Here is a 17,029-nt window from a genome sequence, read left to right on the forward strand (position 1 = left end):
GCATAGGTGTGTACCACACAGCAGATGTGTACCACTGGTTTTAATTATCCCACATACTGTAATTATACAGAAAAATTCAATACTGTAAGCCATGTGTCATTAAAAAAAACAACATACTATTCACAATTCTAAGTATAATTACTGTATAGTAAGATAAAGGTATACATATTGTGCACAGTATTTAGTAAAAAAGTGACAATGTACTGTATATATATAAAATATCATCCATGGTGTTTAATATACAGTAATGAAAATGAAAAAATACTGTACCATGTATGGTTTTTAATATAAAAGGAAAATATATAATTAAATACATTTTTCCAAAATTGTATTCAGCATACTATAGCTTTGAAATTATTTCAATTAGTAAAAATATTGTTTAAATACATTTAAATTATGCAAGTATACATATTAAAGCCCTGATTAAAGCCATTAATAGTCCTATTAATGAGGTGAATGTAATTTACTATTCAAACAATTATTCATTTATTCATTTATACAATATACAACATAATAAAACTTTCATCGAAGAGGAAACCATGATCCCGAGCCCAAACACAAATGTGGGAACCTTTTCACATTACAAAAGCACCAATTACAAATGTTAAAACAACCAGATAACAGCTCCCTGACACAACATACTGGTACCTATATAAATGTGCATATTATTAATGATCTAGAATTATGTAACAAATTATTAATTAAAAATTTACAGGAATAAAAATTTTAAAAGCCTTACTGTTAACTGTTGTTATTTGTCCCTCAGCGATGTTAACCTGTTAAATATCCGATGTTTGTGTAAGTTTTCCAGCACATATCCCACCTCCACGGCAATCAACCAGCCCTGGATTATTACAGCCAATAGAAATCAGAGATACAGAGGTGTATTCAACCAAATACATCCAAGTCTATGAATCATTAGAAATTATTAACCACCCTCTACCTGTGTTACTTAACAAAAATGACTCATCTAGCCATCCAGCCAATCAGAAGCCAAGGCCAATCCACCAATCTGAAAGCAGCTACGCCTTTTCATTCTAATGAAGTCATAAACACCAGATAATAATGCTATAGTACAGGTAATAATAGAAGCATCTGTTTTCTCGATGAATAATAATGTAAAGGAGATCTTTTTTATAATAAAAAAAAACCAAAACAATGGGGGAAAAAACAGGGACAATTGTTAACAGTGAGTAATCTACTGGGAATTAGTTGTGTTTTCCTTAGGTGCTCCACTTGGAGACTACTGTACAACAGGACAATGACACATTCTGAGGGATTGTATATATATATATCAAATAAGAAGAAAAGGTGACTTAAAGAAAACAAATACAGTACTACAGACAATTGAACTATTGATGACTCACTCAAAAATCAATTTATATTTTCTAGAAGCAAATAAACTAGACTTTCTCAGTATTAGATCAAATAAATTCGAATAAAAAAATGATTCTTATGTACTTTCATTTGAAATTAAAAGGTGTACTGTAATTTACAGTAATTGTGTAATAATAATTAAAAAAAAGTAAAATATAAACATAAAAACACATTGCAGATAACTATAAATAATACTCATAATGATAATAATAACAAAGAATAAATATAATTGCAAGAACAATGCCACAAGCAATGTAGAACTGGTTAGACTATAAAGATAAGATTTATTTTGTTTAAGTTATTTTTCTTTGCATTCTTTTCATTCCCATTGCAATACTGTAAAGGTTAGGATTATTGCTCCTTCTTCGATCGCTAATTTACCACATAAACCATGTTGCCAGAATATCTATGGTAGGGCATAAATAAACAAGACAGTGGTATTGATGTTATACAGGAGTGGAATAACAAGAGAGTGTCAACTACGTCTGTCTTATGGATGATCTACATTTCGTGAACTTGCACAAATTTGCTCCTCATTCTCAAACTCACAATTCAATCGTTTTCGAAATTGAAGAATTTGTATGATTTGACTAATCATTGAAATAGACGAGTAAGATGGAGAAAGATGGACTGATTGAGATGGACTGATTAAGATGGACTGAGAGACTGAGAAAGACAGACTGAGTGTGACCAACAGAGATAGACAGACCTAAAATGACTGACTTAAAAACATGGAGTGAGAGTAATTTTGGTGATTTTGTTTTGTTTTAAATAAGTGTCACTTCGGGGATTGGCAGGGCTATTTAGACAGGCATTTTGCTTCTATGGAGGCATCATTTCCTAATGATGCTTTGATATACCTCCATGCTTTGACAAGGGCGGGTGTTGGATGGGGGGGGGGGTGGCCTTGTCAATTACTTGAGTGACATTTATTCTACTTGTACTGAGACCTTGTTATCTTTTAATTGATATTAGTATTGTATGTCATAAATTTCATAGTAATGTAATTTTGAACGCACCTTTATCATGTAAAGTGCGCCACTCTTTCAAAAGTGTAGTTTCCTAATAAATTATTTTATTATTAGTGATGGACTGAAAAATGTAGACTGAGCGTGTACAACTGAGCAAGATGGACTGAGAATGACGGATTGAGGTTGATGGACTGAGTGTGATGGATTGAGAATGATGGAGGTGTGACGAACTGAGAAAATGGACTGATGGTCGCAGTCTGAGAAAATGCACTGACTGTCACAGACTGAGAAAATGGACTGATTGTCACAGGCTTGAGAAAGATGGACTGACAGTGACGGACTGAGAAAAAGATGGAACAAATGTAATGAGAAATATTGACTTAGTGTTAGAGGCACGACAGACTGAGAATGATAGACTGAGATTGGCGGACTTAAAAGAACGGACCAAGAGTAACAGATTGAAAATGATGGACTGAGAAAAACGGACTTAAAAGGATGGACCAAGAGTGACGGATTGAGGTTGATGAACCAAGAATGATGGACCGAGAATGATGGCTGGAAAATGACATTTTCAGACTTACATTATGTAAGTTTCCAACATTCATTATTTGAGGAGGTAACAATATGGCCGGGCCCCCTGAATTCGCTCCTAAAATTGTTGGACCAAGAAAACTGTCAGAATAAGAAACAAAAAAAGACAGACAATTAACAAGTAGGGATTATTATTAGGAATTAAACAAAGGTTATAAATAGTAATACACAATCCTTTTCACCCAGAAGTCATAGTTTATCAATTAAATTTTTACTGATTTCAAGATTCAAGATTCAAAATAACTTTATTGCAAATTTAAGGAAAATTTTAAATGTACAATGAAATGATTTAGTTTTAAATTGTATATTTTTAGAGCATTAATATAAATGGCAGATATTGGAGACATAGTTTATTGCATGTTGGTATCTAAATGGGTGCCTAAACATTGAAATAATAATTCATTTATTTAAATTGAAAATGCTCTGTTAGCTTAAAAAAAAAAGGTTTATACCTTGGAAATGAGTCTTGGGTTAAGTTCACTCTGTAGCCTGCGGGTAAGTTATTTTTTCAATGAATAATTTTACAATATTAAACGTATAGAGAAGAGCATAGCAATATGCAATATCATAAGTGAGCATAATCAAACAAATTCCTATTCAGTCAGAATTACTTTTAATTTATTATCAATTGAATAATAAGCAATTAGTATAGCTACATGCATAGTATAATAGTGGAAAATTATTATACAAAGGTTAGATTTAATGCATGAAAAAATTTCCTAAGGGCCTGCGAGACACAAAGGAAATTTTTAAATGCATTAAATCTAACCTAAGTATAAGTTTCCCTGTATGCAGCTATTCTAATTACTTAATAAGTCAATCACCATATTTTAATGTTAGGTTTGGTACTTGACTGTTGTAGCAGTCACCGGTTGCTGTAGTGATATGATCAGTATACTGTGTGCGTGTGCGTATGCTCACTGTTGCTGCTGCAGTACGCATCAGTATGGATACGATAATAAAATATTTAATTGTCTTTGAAGAACATGTAAAGCTATTTTGATAGACATTTCATCAAAGAAATAAACATTTATTAAAGCATTTGAGAGAATACAATAATCACTTTCTGATTGGTGCAGACAGGTAAAACGTGTGATGATTTCATATCCAGGCTTGGCATCGGCAGCCTCCTGCCTTCACCTAATTTCATTCCTTAAGTCTTTAAAATAAGTTTAGAATATTCCTATTAAATTCTCAGTTTCTTTAGTTTATTAGCGTCCATTGATTCAAGGAATTCCTTAATTTTTTATACGTAATATTGAATTTGAAGTAACTTTCTTTGGGTTCTAATCAACCTTGTTTTACGAAAGTAATTTTTCAATTACCACCACAACAAACGATGATTGGATGAGTGTCTACACCCTCTTTCCGCAGGCATGCGTCGTAGTGGTTGGTGTAAAAAAAACTATAGCCTACAGTTCATAGCGGTGTGCGATACATACTGTTACAAGATGTTTTCACCTTTTGCACATGAACCGAAAAAAGATCAAGCAAACTGTGCACTAACAAAATATTAGTGCATGGTTGGGGATAGGAAAATAACGTTGGGAGTTAGATAGATAGATAAAAATCTTTCTTTAATCTGGATACTTAATCAATTTGGCACTGTTCTTCCTTAAGTTCCAATTTAAAACATGTTTAATTGCAGTGATGACATCACAATTGACAAAACAAAACACAAATCATATAATAGTTCAATTTACAGTGTAACTATTCCAGGAAATGAATTTAAAGATCATAAGATACTTGGACACCTTTGATACCTTGCATTATTTATAGCATGTTCTAAATGTTTTTTCCTTGCTTTTTTGTAATTCCATCATCAGGGGAATAGATAAAATGAAAGTACAAATTGTAAATTGAAAACAGGAGAAAGTGTAAGCCTACTGTAGATTTCAAGTGACATTTACCATAAAGCATTATGTACAAGAGATTAATTATAGCAAAACTATACTATGTTGTGCTTTAGGAAAATTATTCAAGTTTACTGAGGTTTATGTAGCTTTGAAATGGGAGTCCCTACTTCCACCCACTCCCAATTATTTTCCTTGTCATTAGAAAGATTAAATAACAGCCTACACTGAGTACATCAGTACTGTACATTCATTTGTTCATTTCTTCTTTATTCAGCCAAAATTATACTTAACAACAATCTATACAATTTATAATTTAATAAAAAAAAAAAACATATTTTTTTAATAAAAATTTAGTCTTATTTTAAACAATAAATTTGATTAACATTAGCATTGCATCTTACCAGCTCCCATTGAACTCCACAGGGCTAGCTGAGGTTATACAGTAGTGCTTTGACCGAGAATCGAAGTGAACAGAAAATGTTTAATTCATAATCTAGTATCTAAGGGAAGCATGATGAGCTGCAAGGTACAGTTACAAAAGTTGAATTATTGTAACCAATATACCTGTTCCTGTTTTGGAATACATTCTCAGAATTTTGAGAAAGTTCAATTTGAGTATCCAACTTTTACTTTCATAATATGATGTTGAACATTCACAATGTGTTTGCCGTACCCTTTCAAAATTTCTCGACTTTAAGAGTAATGTTCATGGTTGGACGAGCATTGGAATGTTTTTCATGATGCATGAAGTCATGAACACGATGATCAGAATTGCACTGGAATGCAACTACTTTATTGGCTAGAGTATGATATTTAATTACTTTTTTCTTCATTATAAATATTAGAAATATCAATTACATTAAGATATATCTTTAAAAACAAGTTCCTGAGATTATATTATTATTATTATACTATACAGTAGAACATAATATTATAAATCTGTAATAATCAAAATAATTTATTATAATAATCGCATGATATATTACCTGTACCTGAATAGTAATACATTATACTATAATAATGGCTTAAGTTTGGTTTTTTGATTAATATGTCTTTATTGCATTATTGTGTCTTTGTTATTGGTTTATTTTATATTAGTTTGTGTTGCTACAGTATCAAGTTTTCTTGAGTAATTTTGGTTTTGTAAGAGATTTGACTTGTGCTTCGTACTCATTAGGAACGGCACATGAAACAGCAACAAAACCACCAATACCAAAAAATAAAACAACAATGATATATGAGATGACAATTACTGAAGTATATTTTACTATACTATATAAAATAATAATCTTTAATATAACTCAGATGATAATAATAATAATATACTTATTTTATTACTATGGAAAAAGTTATATAGGACTGTAGAACATTGGTTTTAGAATAAATTCACTATGTTTGATTTACTGTACCTCACGTCACAGCTTATAAAAAGTACAGTTTATAGCATGAAATGCCACAGTAACGAAAAAGTGCATTAGAGGAAAATAAATATGGCGGCACCAGAATCCATGCTCGTGTCAAAAATGTTGCAAATGCGAACGTTCATTGGCTTTTGAATGTTGGTAAATTTTACAACTGTTTTTTATTGAGGGTAGCCCTATAGGAATGCTGACTTGAAGGCACCCCTTATGACATTAAACATGCTCACAGCTTGACATCTTTCACCTATCTACCATAGATACAACAAGCCAGGCCTACAATTTGTCTTTTTTTTTGCAGTTTAATCTTACAAATCTGACAGTTTCCATAAGTGTAAAATTGGGCCATAATAATAATATGAATATGATCTACATAAGCTGAGCGGTTGGCTGAGAAGTACTGTTCCTGCATCTTGTGCTGAAGACCCCAGCACAAACCCGGCCAATGTTGGGTTTTAATTGATCTGATCACTGGGCCCCTCAAAGAACCCTTATATTGAGAGTTAGGCAGGTTAAGGACGATGTTTGTATCCGTAGGTGTCTGTTATGGTATGTGTTGTAGTTAAGTCGTGTGACGCTGCACTGCGGCTGCCACGAGTCCCCAGGGGCCCAAATTTCCGATTTCCAATAAAGAATTATTATTATTATTATTATAATTATTATAATTATTACATCCACATGCTACTTTTTCTAAACTTTCTAACATAATTCAACACTGCTATGATTCAAACAGGAAAACATTGAAACATAAAAACAAGTATTTTTTGTTTTTTTGCAGTCTAACTTATAGAATTTATATCTACAGGAAATACAGTACATGTATTGACAGCATTTACAGTATGCAAATGGTAATTGAAGAAATTTAACAAGCAAATGAGTACAATACGATAGGTTAACAGCACTTTAATGAAATACAACAATGCAATGCACCATATACTTTAGTATTATAATTCTACTGACGAATGAATGACTTGTTCACCTTAATTGTTGTGTGGAAAGAGACGAATTGTTTGTAAGAGATTCTTTTACAAACTTCACAACACAGCTACGAATATATTCTTATTCAATCCCATGGCCACAGCTAAATTGACCCCCCCCTGGGGTATCAAGATCATTAGTGGTGTGTGTGTGTATTTGTTATGCTTACAAGCTAGTGCATGCAGACATCTTAAATTAATGACAAAGATGATTGTTACATAATATTGTTTGATTAGTGTTTATGGAAATTAATTGATCTATTATTTAATGATTGTTTTAATCAAACAGTCAGTCCTTCAAATTGTTCATCTGTCGATCAGTTTGTTAGTTATTTCCACTTCTTATTATCATAAAATATACATGACAAAAGGTATGGCCTAATAGAAGTTCTTCTTGAAATAACCAAAATGTCATATAAATTCTGAAAATTTATTTTGGCAGTAATTACTAAGTTGCTGGACTATCAACCAACTGGTTGAGAGGTTGTAACATTTAAACTTCTTAAAAGTACAAGAATCATATTCATTTTTCTCTTTGTTGAGCCCTTGGGCAAGGTACTGTATCTAGTTTATTTGATACAATATAAATAATAATGGTCTCTATAGCACTAGTGTGCTTAAGGTACAGCTGCAAGTGTAATATACAGTACTCACCTGGGAATGGAGGAGGCAGCACCTTGTGCACAACTGTTTACATAATGTAGACTTACTATAAATACCAGTAGCAATACTAATAAACACAATGATCTTGCTGAATACTACTGCATTATAATTTCATATGGGATATCACAGTGAAGGGGCTCTATTACAAATTGTCTATTTCCTAGGAGAATTTTCAACTTGATAGGAAGGGGAAATATTGTTAAGATGATTGAATATGCAAAAAAAACAAGGAGCATGTTAATCAGACTGTAGGTACAGTAAGAATGTATTGCAACCGTAGCCAGCATTTGTAAAGGGGGGGGGGGGGGTTTCAATTTTTTCAGAAAATGGTGAATTTTAGTAATTTTATTATCTAAAATAGGTTGAAGGGTAAATACTGTATAATGGTAAATTTACAATTTTTCGTATAGACCAGCTGCCTTTAGGACTTTTCACCAATGACGGAATTTTTGTTACAAAGTACTCATTTTCATGACCTCGATCCTTAGATGCCTAGAAATGTCACTCTAGAAATTTTACATACACTTTCAAAAGGGCAATTCTTAAAAAAGGGGGTTCGTGCGAACCCCTTGAACCTCCATGGCTACAGGCCTGCCTTTTTAGAGAAAACTGTTTTCAGGATCTGTGAATGCAACAAACATAATTATGTCCTTTTTAATATAAAACTACATATGGAAAACTTTATAGTATGCACTTCATATTATTAATACGCATGGACATTGAACCAGCTACTTATTGTGGGTGAGTATTGCATCACATTGGCATATACAGTAGTACTGGACACTTACAGTACACTCTACGGAGAGAGACAATGCAAATGTTTAAGTACCTTTGCTCAAAGAACACAATGAGGTATCCAGACAGAGGTTTGAACCCTCAACCTTCAGCCAAGCCCTACCACCGACTAACAATTGATAAAATGATTTTGGTTGAGTACTCTATATTTTAATGAATATATTGTTGAGAAAGGTTTTGAGTGGGTGTATATTTGAAGGAAGCATTTATTCGAAGGAGATGTTTAGTTTTTTGGCGTTAATGTACAGTAATACTCAAATAAACACCCCTGTAAATGTGGAATTACAACATATAATTACTGTCAAAATGTATTACTGGGTGATCATAAAGACTTATTGATCCCAACCAGGTTAGAAAAAATGTAATTCTACTGAAGTAGAATATTGAAGTGTTGAGAATGGAGTTATTCCATTAGTATTGTTTATAGTCATTTATATGGCGTTTATTCAAGAAAAAATAAATGCCAAGAGGCGTTTATTCAAGAGAGGTGTTTATTTCAAATGAGGGTCTGGAGGAGGGAGGCGCGTTTATTCGAGAAGCATTCATTCAAATATGATATACAAAAATGGATTAGAATAAAATAAAACAGTTACTATCAATATAGCAGATACTATCAATACACATTGGCTGTTTCTAGCTATAATTTGAAGGTTTTCCTATTGGTACATTATAGGCAAATCAATATACCATTATCACCATGGGAACAAGTACAAATTTAATGGATGCAACTTCATCAAAAGGAAGTGTTAATTTGACCCCAACGGACTTACAGTAATGGAGCTCTATTCTGGTAAATTACATATTATTTGAAAAAAATAAAATGCAAAATGAAATTTCTTAAAAGGTCTCAAGACAGAAATCCTGCAATTCCAGGGAGATAAATTGGGAGAAAAATGGAAAGAATTTGCCAGAATATTTTGATTATTCAGGTGGATTAACTAGAATTCTTCCAATTCAAAGCAAATAAGGAAAACAAGTTGTCCTCAGTATTTTTCATATTTGTCTGATATATCCAACTAGAATTCCTCAAGATCCAAGCAAATAAACTAAAAGACTTGCTCAATACCACGGGTGCCGGGTTAGGTATCTTATTAATAATGAGATAATTAAAACGGACGTGAGTGGAAATATCCACTTGCTTGCGGTAAATGTCACTATGCTGAACTTAGAAGACTGGAGTTCGTTACTGGATGGTATGTTGATATGATTACATGCCATCTAACTATGCAAGCAAACATCAAAGAAATGGATTGAGTTTCGTCAATTGTCTTTGATGGTGAATTCTTGTCATTACGATTTGTATTAAAACGTGTCATGAAACGAGCCAGCATCATCGTGTCGTTGGTAGTTGGCGCACATACAGTATGATTACTGTTTGCTTTAGTGAGTTCATAGAATTTATCAATAAAATTCAATATATGAAAAGCTTACCAAATTTAAGATATTAGGCTTTTATTCTTTCACCAATCAACTGACACAAAAACTCTATTAATTTGCATATTTTGATAGACCCTTAAATTGGCTGATAGTCTCAACATCATCATCTTCACGCTATTCATTAGATATTGCACATTTTACAATTGTGATCAATTAAATAATAAATTTATTTCTGTAGTAAAAACTGAATTGATTTCATAATGTTGACTGGAATGATTATATATGGTATATTGACTTTCTACGATTCCCCATATTTTTCCATACATAGAACATCTTTAATTGTTGATTTAGCATTATGCTACATTTATGATTTATATAAATATGACAATAGGTTTTGAGACAACCTATTTAAACGAAGATGTCCATAATATACATAGTCAAAGTTCAAGTACAGTAAATCCGTCTCGTGGAAAGGTATGAATATGATGTGGTACCAGTGAATCCATTTAAAACATGATTGATTTTTTTTTTACAAATAGCTTTACAGAGTTAAATCCATTGTTTCCTATAGATCCATATCTATGCTAATATAATCAGAAACCCTTTAATGAATTGGCTACCCACCTTTGTGTGAAATGAAAATAACAATAGACCATCATCAGCAGATAGAAATTATAATACCTGTAGTTTTATATCTGTGTTAAATTCCTAAACTTGCATTAAATATTATCAACTCTTTATTCCAACTGCCCCCACCCTCCACCGTCCTTCCAACCCTTCCAATACTGTTTTCTCAAGAAAAGGACCAATGTGTTTTTTAAAGTTTCATTATAAAACACAAATTCAGAGTGGAAACCTTCCAAAAAGTTTGTTTAATTTTCAATGGATTATAGTAGAAAGTGTATGCTCAATAATAATTTGGATGTTTGAACTCTGAAGTAAAATCAAAATAGAAAACAAATGTTGATGTGCATAACCTGGGCCTGAGAATCAAGATGTCAAATGAAATTTATTGATTAGTTGTGGTGCAGAACTGAAGAAGTACTGTGTCTCATTTGGTAAAAACATTTGTACCTTCCTATGGAAACAACCTACAGTAGGCTACTGGAAATAAAGCACCATCAAATTTTTCAATAAGCATCTAATTTAAACAAGCCCCCGGTTCGAGCACCACTCAAAGAGCTATAAAAAATTGTTTAAGCGCAGTTTTTTTTTATTTGTCAAGACCTGAACCCAGGGCCATCATAGGATTAGAAAAATGGCGTCTTAACCACTAAGCCCAATAGCTCCATTTGTCTTAACTTGAGCTTGTATTGTAGAAACCCATCAATCCTATCTTTAAAACCTAATCTTACATCAAAATCTCACTGTGATTATAATGCATTGAGTCACACCTTAAATTCACCTTACGTTCACCCACTGTACAATACTTGAAATTAGGTTCATACTGCGTTAGCATCATATGAGGTCATTTACTTTATGCAGCCTAAAACACATTAAAACTCTCATCAATCCACGATCACCACAACGTAGGCAATTTACTGAACAATTTCTGTCAAATAACATCAAGTAAATTAATCAGTGAGTGCGCACTGAACAAACTGTAAATCTTACTTCACATAACAACTGAAATATTAATGGAAGGTAATTTTCTGGTGCAAAAGCAATTATTAAAAACATTATTTGGTTAGCCACCAAAAATTTTAAACAAATAAAATGGAGTGGGAACAGAGGCATTTCACTTTCGTTTCATTTTCGGAATCATATATCCATGGAGAAAACAAACAAAAACACAAGATATCAAATTTAATGAAAAGTATGAATTCATAACATTGTTGCCATAGTTTCAAAACCTAGTTTATAACGGAGAAATGTGCAATGTAGCCATCAAAATGTGGGGGGAGGAGGATGCATTACATCATGCAATAACATGATGATGTGAAACCTCTGTGTTTATTGCTCATGTCTCTATTTTGTCATAAAAAAGAATGCTTTTCAATAAGGCAATTAAAAACATAATTTTTCCTGTAAAGTTAAATATCAATAACAAACATTAGACATCTGGGTACGTAATTTGATACTAACTGCCTGATAAATTATCTGTGAAGTTGATGGAATTGTGAAAAAAATTGGCAAGTATGAGATACACACATTATTTTATTAATCAATTCATAAAATATAATTCATCAATCTGTAAGCATCAGAATATAGGACTATTCAGACCCTAATTGTTGGGGATAAGGAGTGCTGGGGACCATAATATATGAGCAGAGCACTAGGTGCATTGAGCCCTTTTAGATTAGGTGAGGGGAGGGGGTGTGGTTGGATATGTCACGGAATTAATAACCAAAAGGTCAGTTTTGCTTGCTAAAATGACTATAAACCACTTAGCCGTGGAAATGGTGATAGTTTGACTTGGTATTGGTAATCAACCAAATTTTAATTGGCAGTGGCTAGGAGTACAGTAGTACGAAACACTACACAGTAACGGTGTCCCTAGCTGTTGCCAACCCTAACCTTCTTTATCATTACCAAGATAGCGTATTGTACCAAACCTCGAGACATGATCAATTTTAATTGGCCAGTATTGTTCCAACCATTTTTATGCATAACGAGGCATTGATTGATTGGTGGAAATGGTTTGTTCCTAACCCTAAACTTCAACCACGTTATCTTAATTCACTGCGTCGGAAAAATAACCACTTTGACTTTGTTTCACATGATACAGTACACATCTCTCTGCTCTGGAAATTCCTCCTATCCAGGCTGTACAAAACAAGGATCAATACTAACTATAGACCTACGGTTAAACCAGGTCATTATTGTGTTTATATTTGTCTTTAGTCGGGTCGGGTCGAGCAGAGCCCCGATCGATCGCGAAGAACATACAGGAAGACCATGTTTGGAGAGCACATGATCCACTCTACAAAGTACTGCACTATGAAGCAAGAAGTAAACAACAAATAATTTAAATATGCGTGTGTTTTCTGTAAGATATTTAATCATTACGAAAAATTATTAAAATTAATATTCATGAGGTGATAATACGGATAGAAAAATACGCCCTCAGTTGGCCAGTGTTATCAGTGATCAAGTTTTATTATGTAATGCATTAATTAGGTAAGATCAATGGCAAAGCAAATCACAAATAAACAATTCTGAACCCATGTTTATAGCAATTAACAGTCAATTAACAATGTTATGTGCACTTCGTTGAGTTTTGCTTACTTGATTGGACTGAAATATACTTTGTTACTTCTTAATTCTTCCTCTATGACAAAAATATTTAATTTTCTTAGTAAAAATAAAATACCCAAGGATCAAAATACCCAAGATCTTGGGTAAATACCCAAGCAGTGGTCACGCTGGTGGAATAAACAGCCCCGCTCGACGTTGTGGTCATGATGTGAGAAAGTGAAACGAATACTTCTAGCTCATTATCACAATCATCCAATTATTTTATTTAATTGAAATATATACATGGGCTACTACTATAGTAAATTTAATTACGTTTAGTAAGAACGGTAAAATTATAATTTAAATACTGTACCTACAGTATCTGCTAGTCTAAACTGTTTACGAAAATTCATACAACCAATTTGGGGATTCCCCATGTGCATTGATTTGCCGTCGATTTGATCAATGGCTTTTTAAAGAGTAGAAACCATTTGTTTTTACAAGAAAAATTTGTGTCAAGTTAATGTATTTTAACATGACTATAATAAACACGTCCACGTTTGAAGATTTGATTTTCGTGCACCGTGGATTCATGGTACAGCATTCAGCAAAAGGCCGATGCTAATTTGGAGTCTGAAAGTTGAACTCCGCATTAACGTACATTTAACGTGAATCGATAAATTTACGTGACCGATAATGCAAGTTTATTAAAGTATGACTGCGCATGCGTTGTTTCATTTACGTAAATATATCGTTTACTGATTTGTTTACGGCGACGTAAATATATCCACTTCCTAAAACATACATCTTTCTTTATTGCAAGTTATAACTAAAGGAAACCTTAATTACTGTATATGTGTTCATGTATGAAGAGGAATTTCATGGAAAGATACACAGATAAATCAACAATATCAATGAATATCGACCTCGAACAAACTTCTATCACTTTGATAAAAACATCACGACACTAGGCCTACCTCTTTAGCGCTGCACTAACCAGGAAGACGTGCCTACCCCTCTTGCCAAGTCTACGGTACTGTGAATAAAAGTTTATTTTTAGTGTAAATTTTTTTTAACTTACGTCTGTTACGACAATCTTACAATCATCATCATTGACATTATCTTCTGTTCACCAAAAATACTTGTTTTATTTCACACACGAGCACTGAAAACAGCAGACACAATACACAACTTCTCTTCCCTACACGGTCCAGCTGTCATTTTCACACAGCCCGCTGAATTTCAACAAAACAAAATCAAATTTATTTACGCCCTCTTGCGATAGCTTGAGGGGGGTTTCCCGAAATTTATCAAAATGGCCGACAACATGGACGCTGTTGATCAAGAGATCGAACAAGAAGATCTCGCAAATGCAACTCCCAAAGTTAAAAAACACGATAGTGGGGCGGCCGATCTTGAAAGAGTTACAGACTATGCCGAAGAAGCTGAAATATCATCTGCTTTAACAGTTGTAAGTATACTTCATCGATAATTCTTGTTCACCGCCTAGGCCTAGCCCCCATCTCTCTCTCTTCAATTCAAGCTAGTTTCTCCTCCTAGTTAGTAGTTAGGCTAGGCGGCGGAAAGCGTAGCCTAGGCCACCCGGAGCTCTATCATTGACTGGCTGAGCAGCATAGTATTAGGCCTAGCAGTAATAGTGTTGTTAATTAAGACCTTCCTTATCATCGACAGTGAATTTATATATACATGATGGAGTAATATAATTGATTTTAACAAACCCTTTTTACAGGCAGCAATTGCAGCTTTGGACGATAAATTGGCAAAGGAAAAAAAGGCAAAGGCAGAAAGGTAAACGAATGCAAAACGAATTTAAAGGCCCTAAAAATAAGTAAATGATTATAAATAAAAGTGATACTAATTATTCAATAGTTAGCTTGTCAGAAATAGCTGCTCATTTAAATAAAATGTTTTTTTATTTGTGTTTACAATTATTCGTTAATATTTTTTTATTTTTGTTTTTATGAATGCAGTTATTTTTATGTATTTGCTCTATTTGATTTTGTTTTATGAGATGTTTGAGTCAACTCAGTTTTGGTGTAAGTAATTCTCCCATGAAATATAAATATTTATTGTTTAGTGAAGACATAATGTTACATGATTCTTTTTAAACGGTAATCAGTTATTGCTAGCATGTAGAAAAATTACAGTATTCATTGGATGTGTTAATTACAAAACGTATTTATTCCCCAAACATTGGCAGTCTTTAATGCCTGATGTTGTTTCATGAGGGAATTGAGGTAATCTTATTTTAATTTCAGAGAAAAAGAACTTGCTAAAGTTGTCATAAGGAAAGAGGATGTTGATTTAATAGTAAGTCACTAATTCAGTGTATTTATTCAACATCTTAAAGAGTATAAATAGGGGAGCCAACTACGCTCATTTAGAATGTAGAAAATGATACGGCATACGCAGCCAGTGTAGGACGCCCGCTGCCATTGCCAATGGATTAACCAGTAATGCACGGTGCATGGTTTACTTGTATCTCTGTTTTCCACATGATAAAAAACTTTCATAGAGGCCGGAAGATTTCCTTATTTTTTCTTTATCATCATACCAATCGAAGCGGGCACACTTTATGTGAACTCATACATAGTGGCCGCACTACATAACGATGATGGCGACCATCATAACTAGAGGAGTGACGTTTTTACAAACAGGAGTACACTCTCTTGTTCTATTATACTCTTTGATAAAGTCAATTGAATGGCTCATTATAAATTTCAAATTATTTTACAGGTGAATGAGCTTGAAATTTCCCGTCCAGCAGCTGAGAAGAGTCTAAGAGAGCACAAGGGGCACCTGGTGTCATCCCTCATTACACTCACCAACTGAAACCACTCTGGGAATGATCGAGTGAAATCACAGTAGAGTAAACAGTGACGACTTAACTGTTGATGTTGGCCAAACACATCTGGCACTAAAACTATATAGCATAATCATATGACAACAAGCACACACCTATCAGAGGAAGTCTTATGTTTGATTAGTCCTTGTTTGCTGAAGAAGGGCATTTGTTTGATGTGATATGTTCAAAACAAGTCATATGAAACATTCTTTAAAATAATACTCTAGAATTTGCCAGCATGTAGATATATGAAGCTTGCCATCCCAGAACCAGCATACTGTCACTAAATGAAATTAAACTAATTAAACTGATTAATTGGCGTAAGAATGTGGCATTATTGTATACTTTAGTACAGAGAAGCTGTAATACATTTTACTCACAACTTTGGCAATAATACATAGATTCCCGTAAATGACCTATCATTTTAAAGAGAAAAGTATAATGTGGAAAATATGAATTGGTCACTGATGCTGTTTTTGCATGGCAAGCCCCATATGCCACCATTCTAGAACATTGATTTAATACTACTGTACTGTGTTAAATTATGCCTTGTAGTAGAAGTCCTGAACCAGCATTGTTGCTGTATATATACTCAAATGTGATGGAGTTGTGCTTATTCCAATTATACAATGATTAATAAATGTTCCAATACACATGCAATTTGGCATATATGCAATTAGCCACCAGTTGTGGATCGCTGATGTAAAGGATATATAAAACATAAAACAAAATAAGGATATTGTGCGTAAATGCATTTTCCCAGGTAGCAGTAGCATATATAGTATATTAGACAAGCACACAGATTTGAAATTTTGGTAAAGCTTCATAAAAGATGTTTTATGTGACTAAAAAACTACTTTAAAAATGTTAATAAATTTGAAATTCCTATTGCTTTTAAGTTATTGCTGAACATACAGTATAAGCATACAAGTTTAAAATAAACAAATGAAATATTAATACT

At 33.1% G+C, this 17,029-nt stretch overlaps 1 protein-coding gene across 1 annotated transcript; it reads left to right on the forward strand.

The window, feature by feature from the left end:
* The first annotated feature begins 14,489 nt into the window (after nt 1–14,489).
* LOC117102028 (huntingtin-interacting protein K-like) lies at nt 14,490–17,025 on the forward strand. The gene is made up of 4 exons (XM_033242245.1): nt 14,490–14,673; nt 14,953–15,011; nt 15,482–15,533; nt 15,960–17,025. Exons 1-4 carry the CDS (start codon nt 14,518–14,520, stop codon nt 16,053–16,055), a joined length of 363 nt encoding a protein of 120 aa, XP_033098136.1. The 5' UTR covers nt 14,490–14,517; the 3' UTR covers nt 16,056–17,025.
* The last annotated feature ends 4 nt before the right edge of the window (nt 17,026–17,029 follow it).

The sequence above is a fragment of the Anneissia japonica genome, unplaced genomic scaffold, assembly GCF_011630105.1.
Source record: "Anneissia japonica isolate Jap-2015-1 unplaced genomic scaffold, ASM1163010v1 scaffold997_len2565447_cov190, whole genome shotgun sequence".
NCBI lineage: Eukaryota > Metazoa > Echinodermata > Crinoidea > Comatulida > Comatulidae > Anneissia > Anneissia japonica.

Bases quoted from the DNA above. Each gene is read 5' to 3' on its own strand.
- LOC117102028 (XM_033242245.1), top strand. From the start codon at position 14,518: ATGGCCGACAACATGGACGCTGTTGATCAAGAGATCGAACAAGAAGAT. The intron at 14,674-14,952 runs GTAAGTATACTT...CCCTTTTTACAG, and splicing joins TATCATCTGCTTTAACAGTT to GCAGCAATTGCAGCTTTGGA. The intron at 15,012-15,481 runs GTAAACGAATGC...TTTTAATTTCAG, and splicing joins AAAAAGGCAAAGGCAGAAAG to AGAAAAAGAACTTGCTAAAG.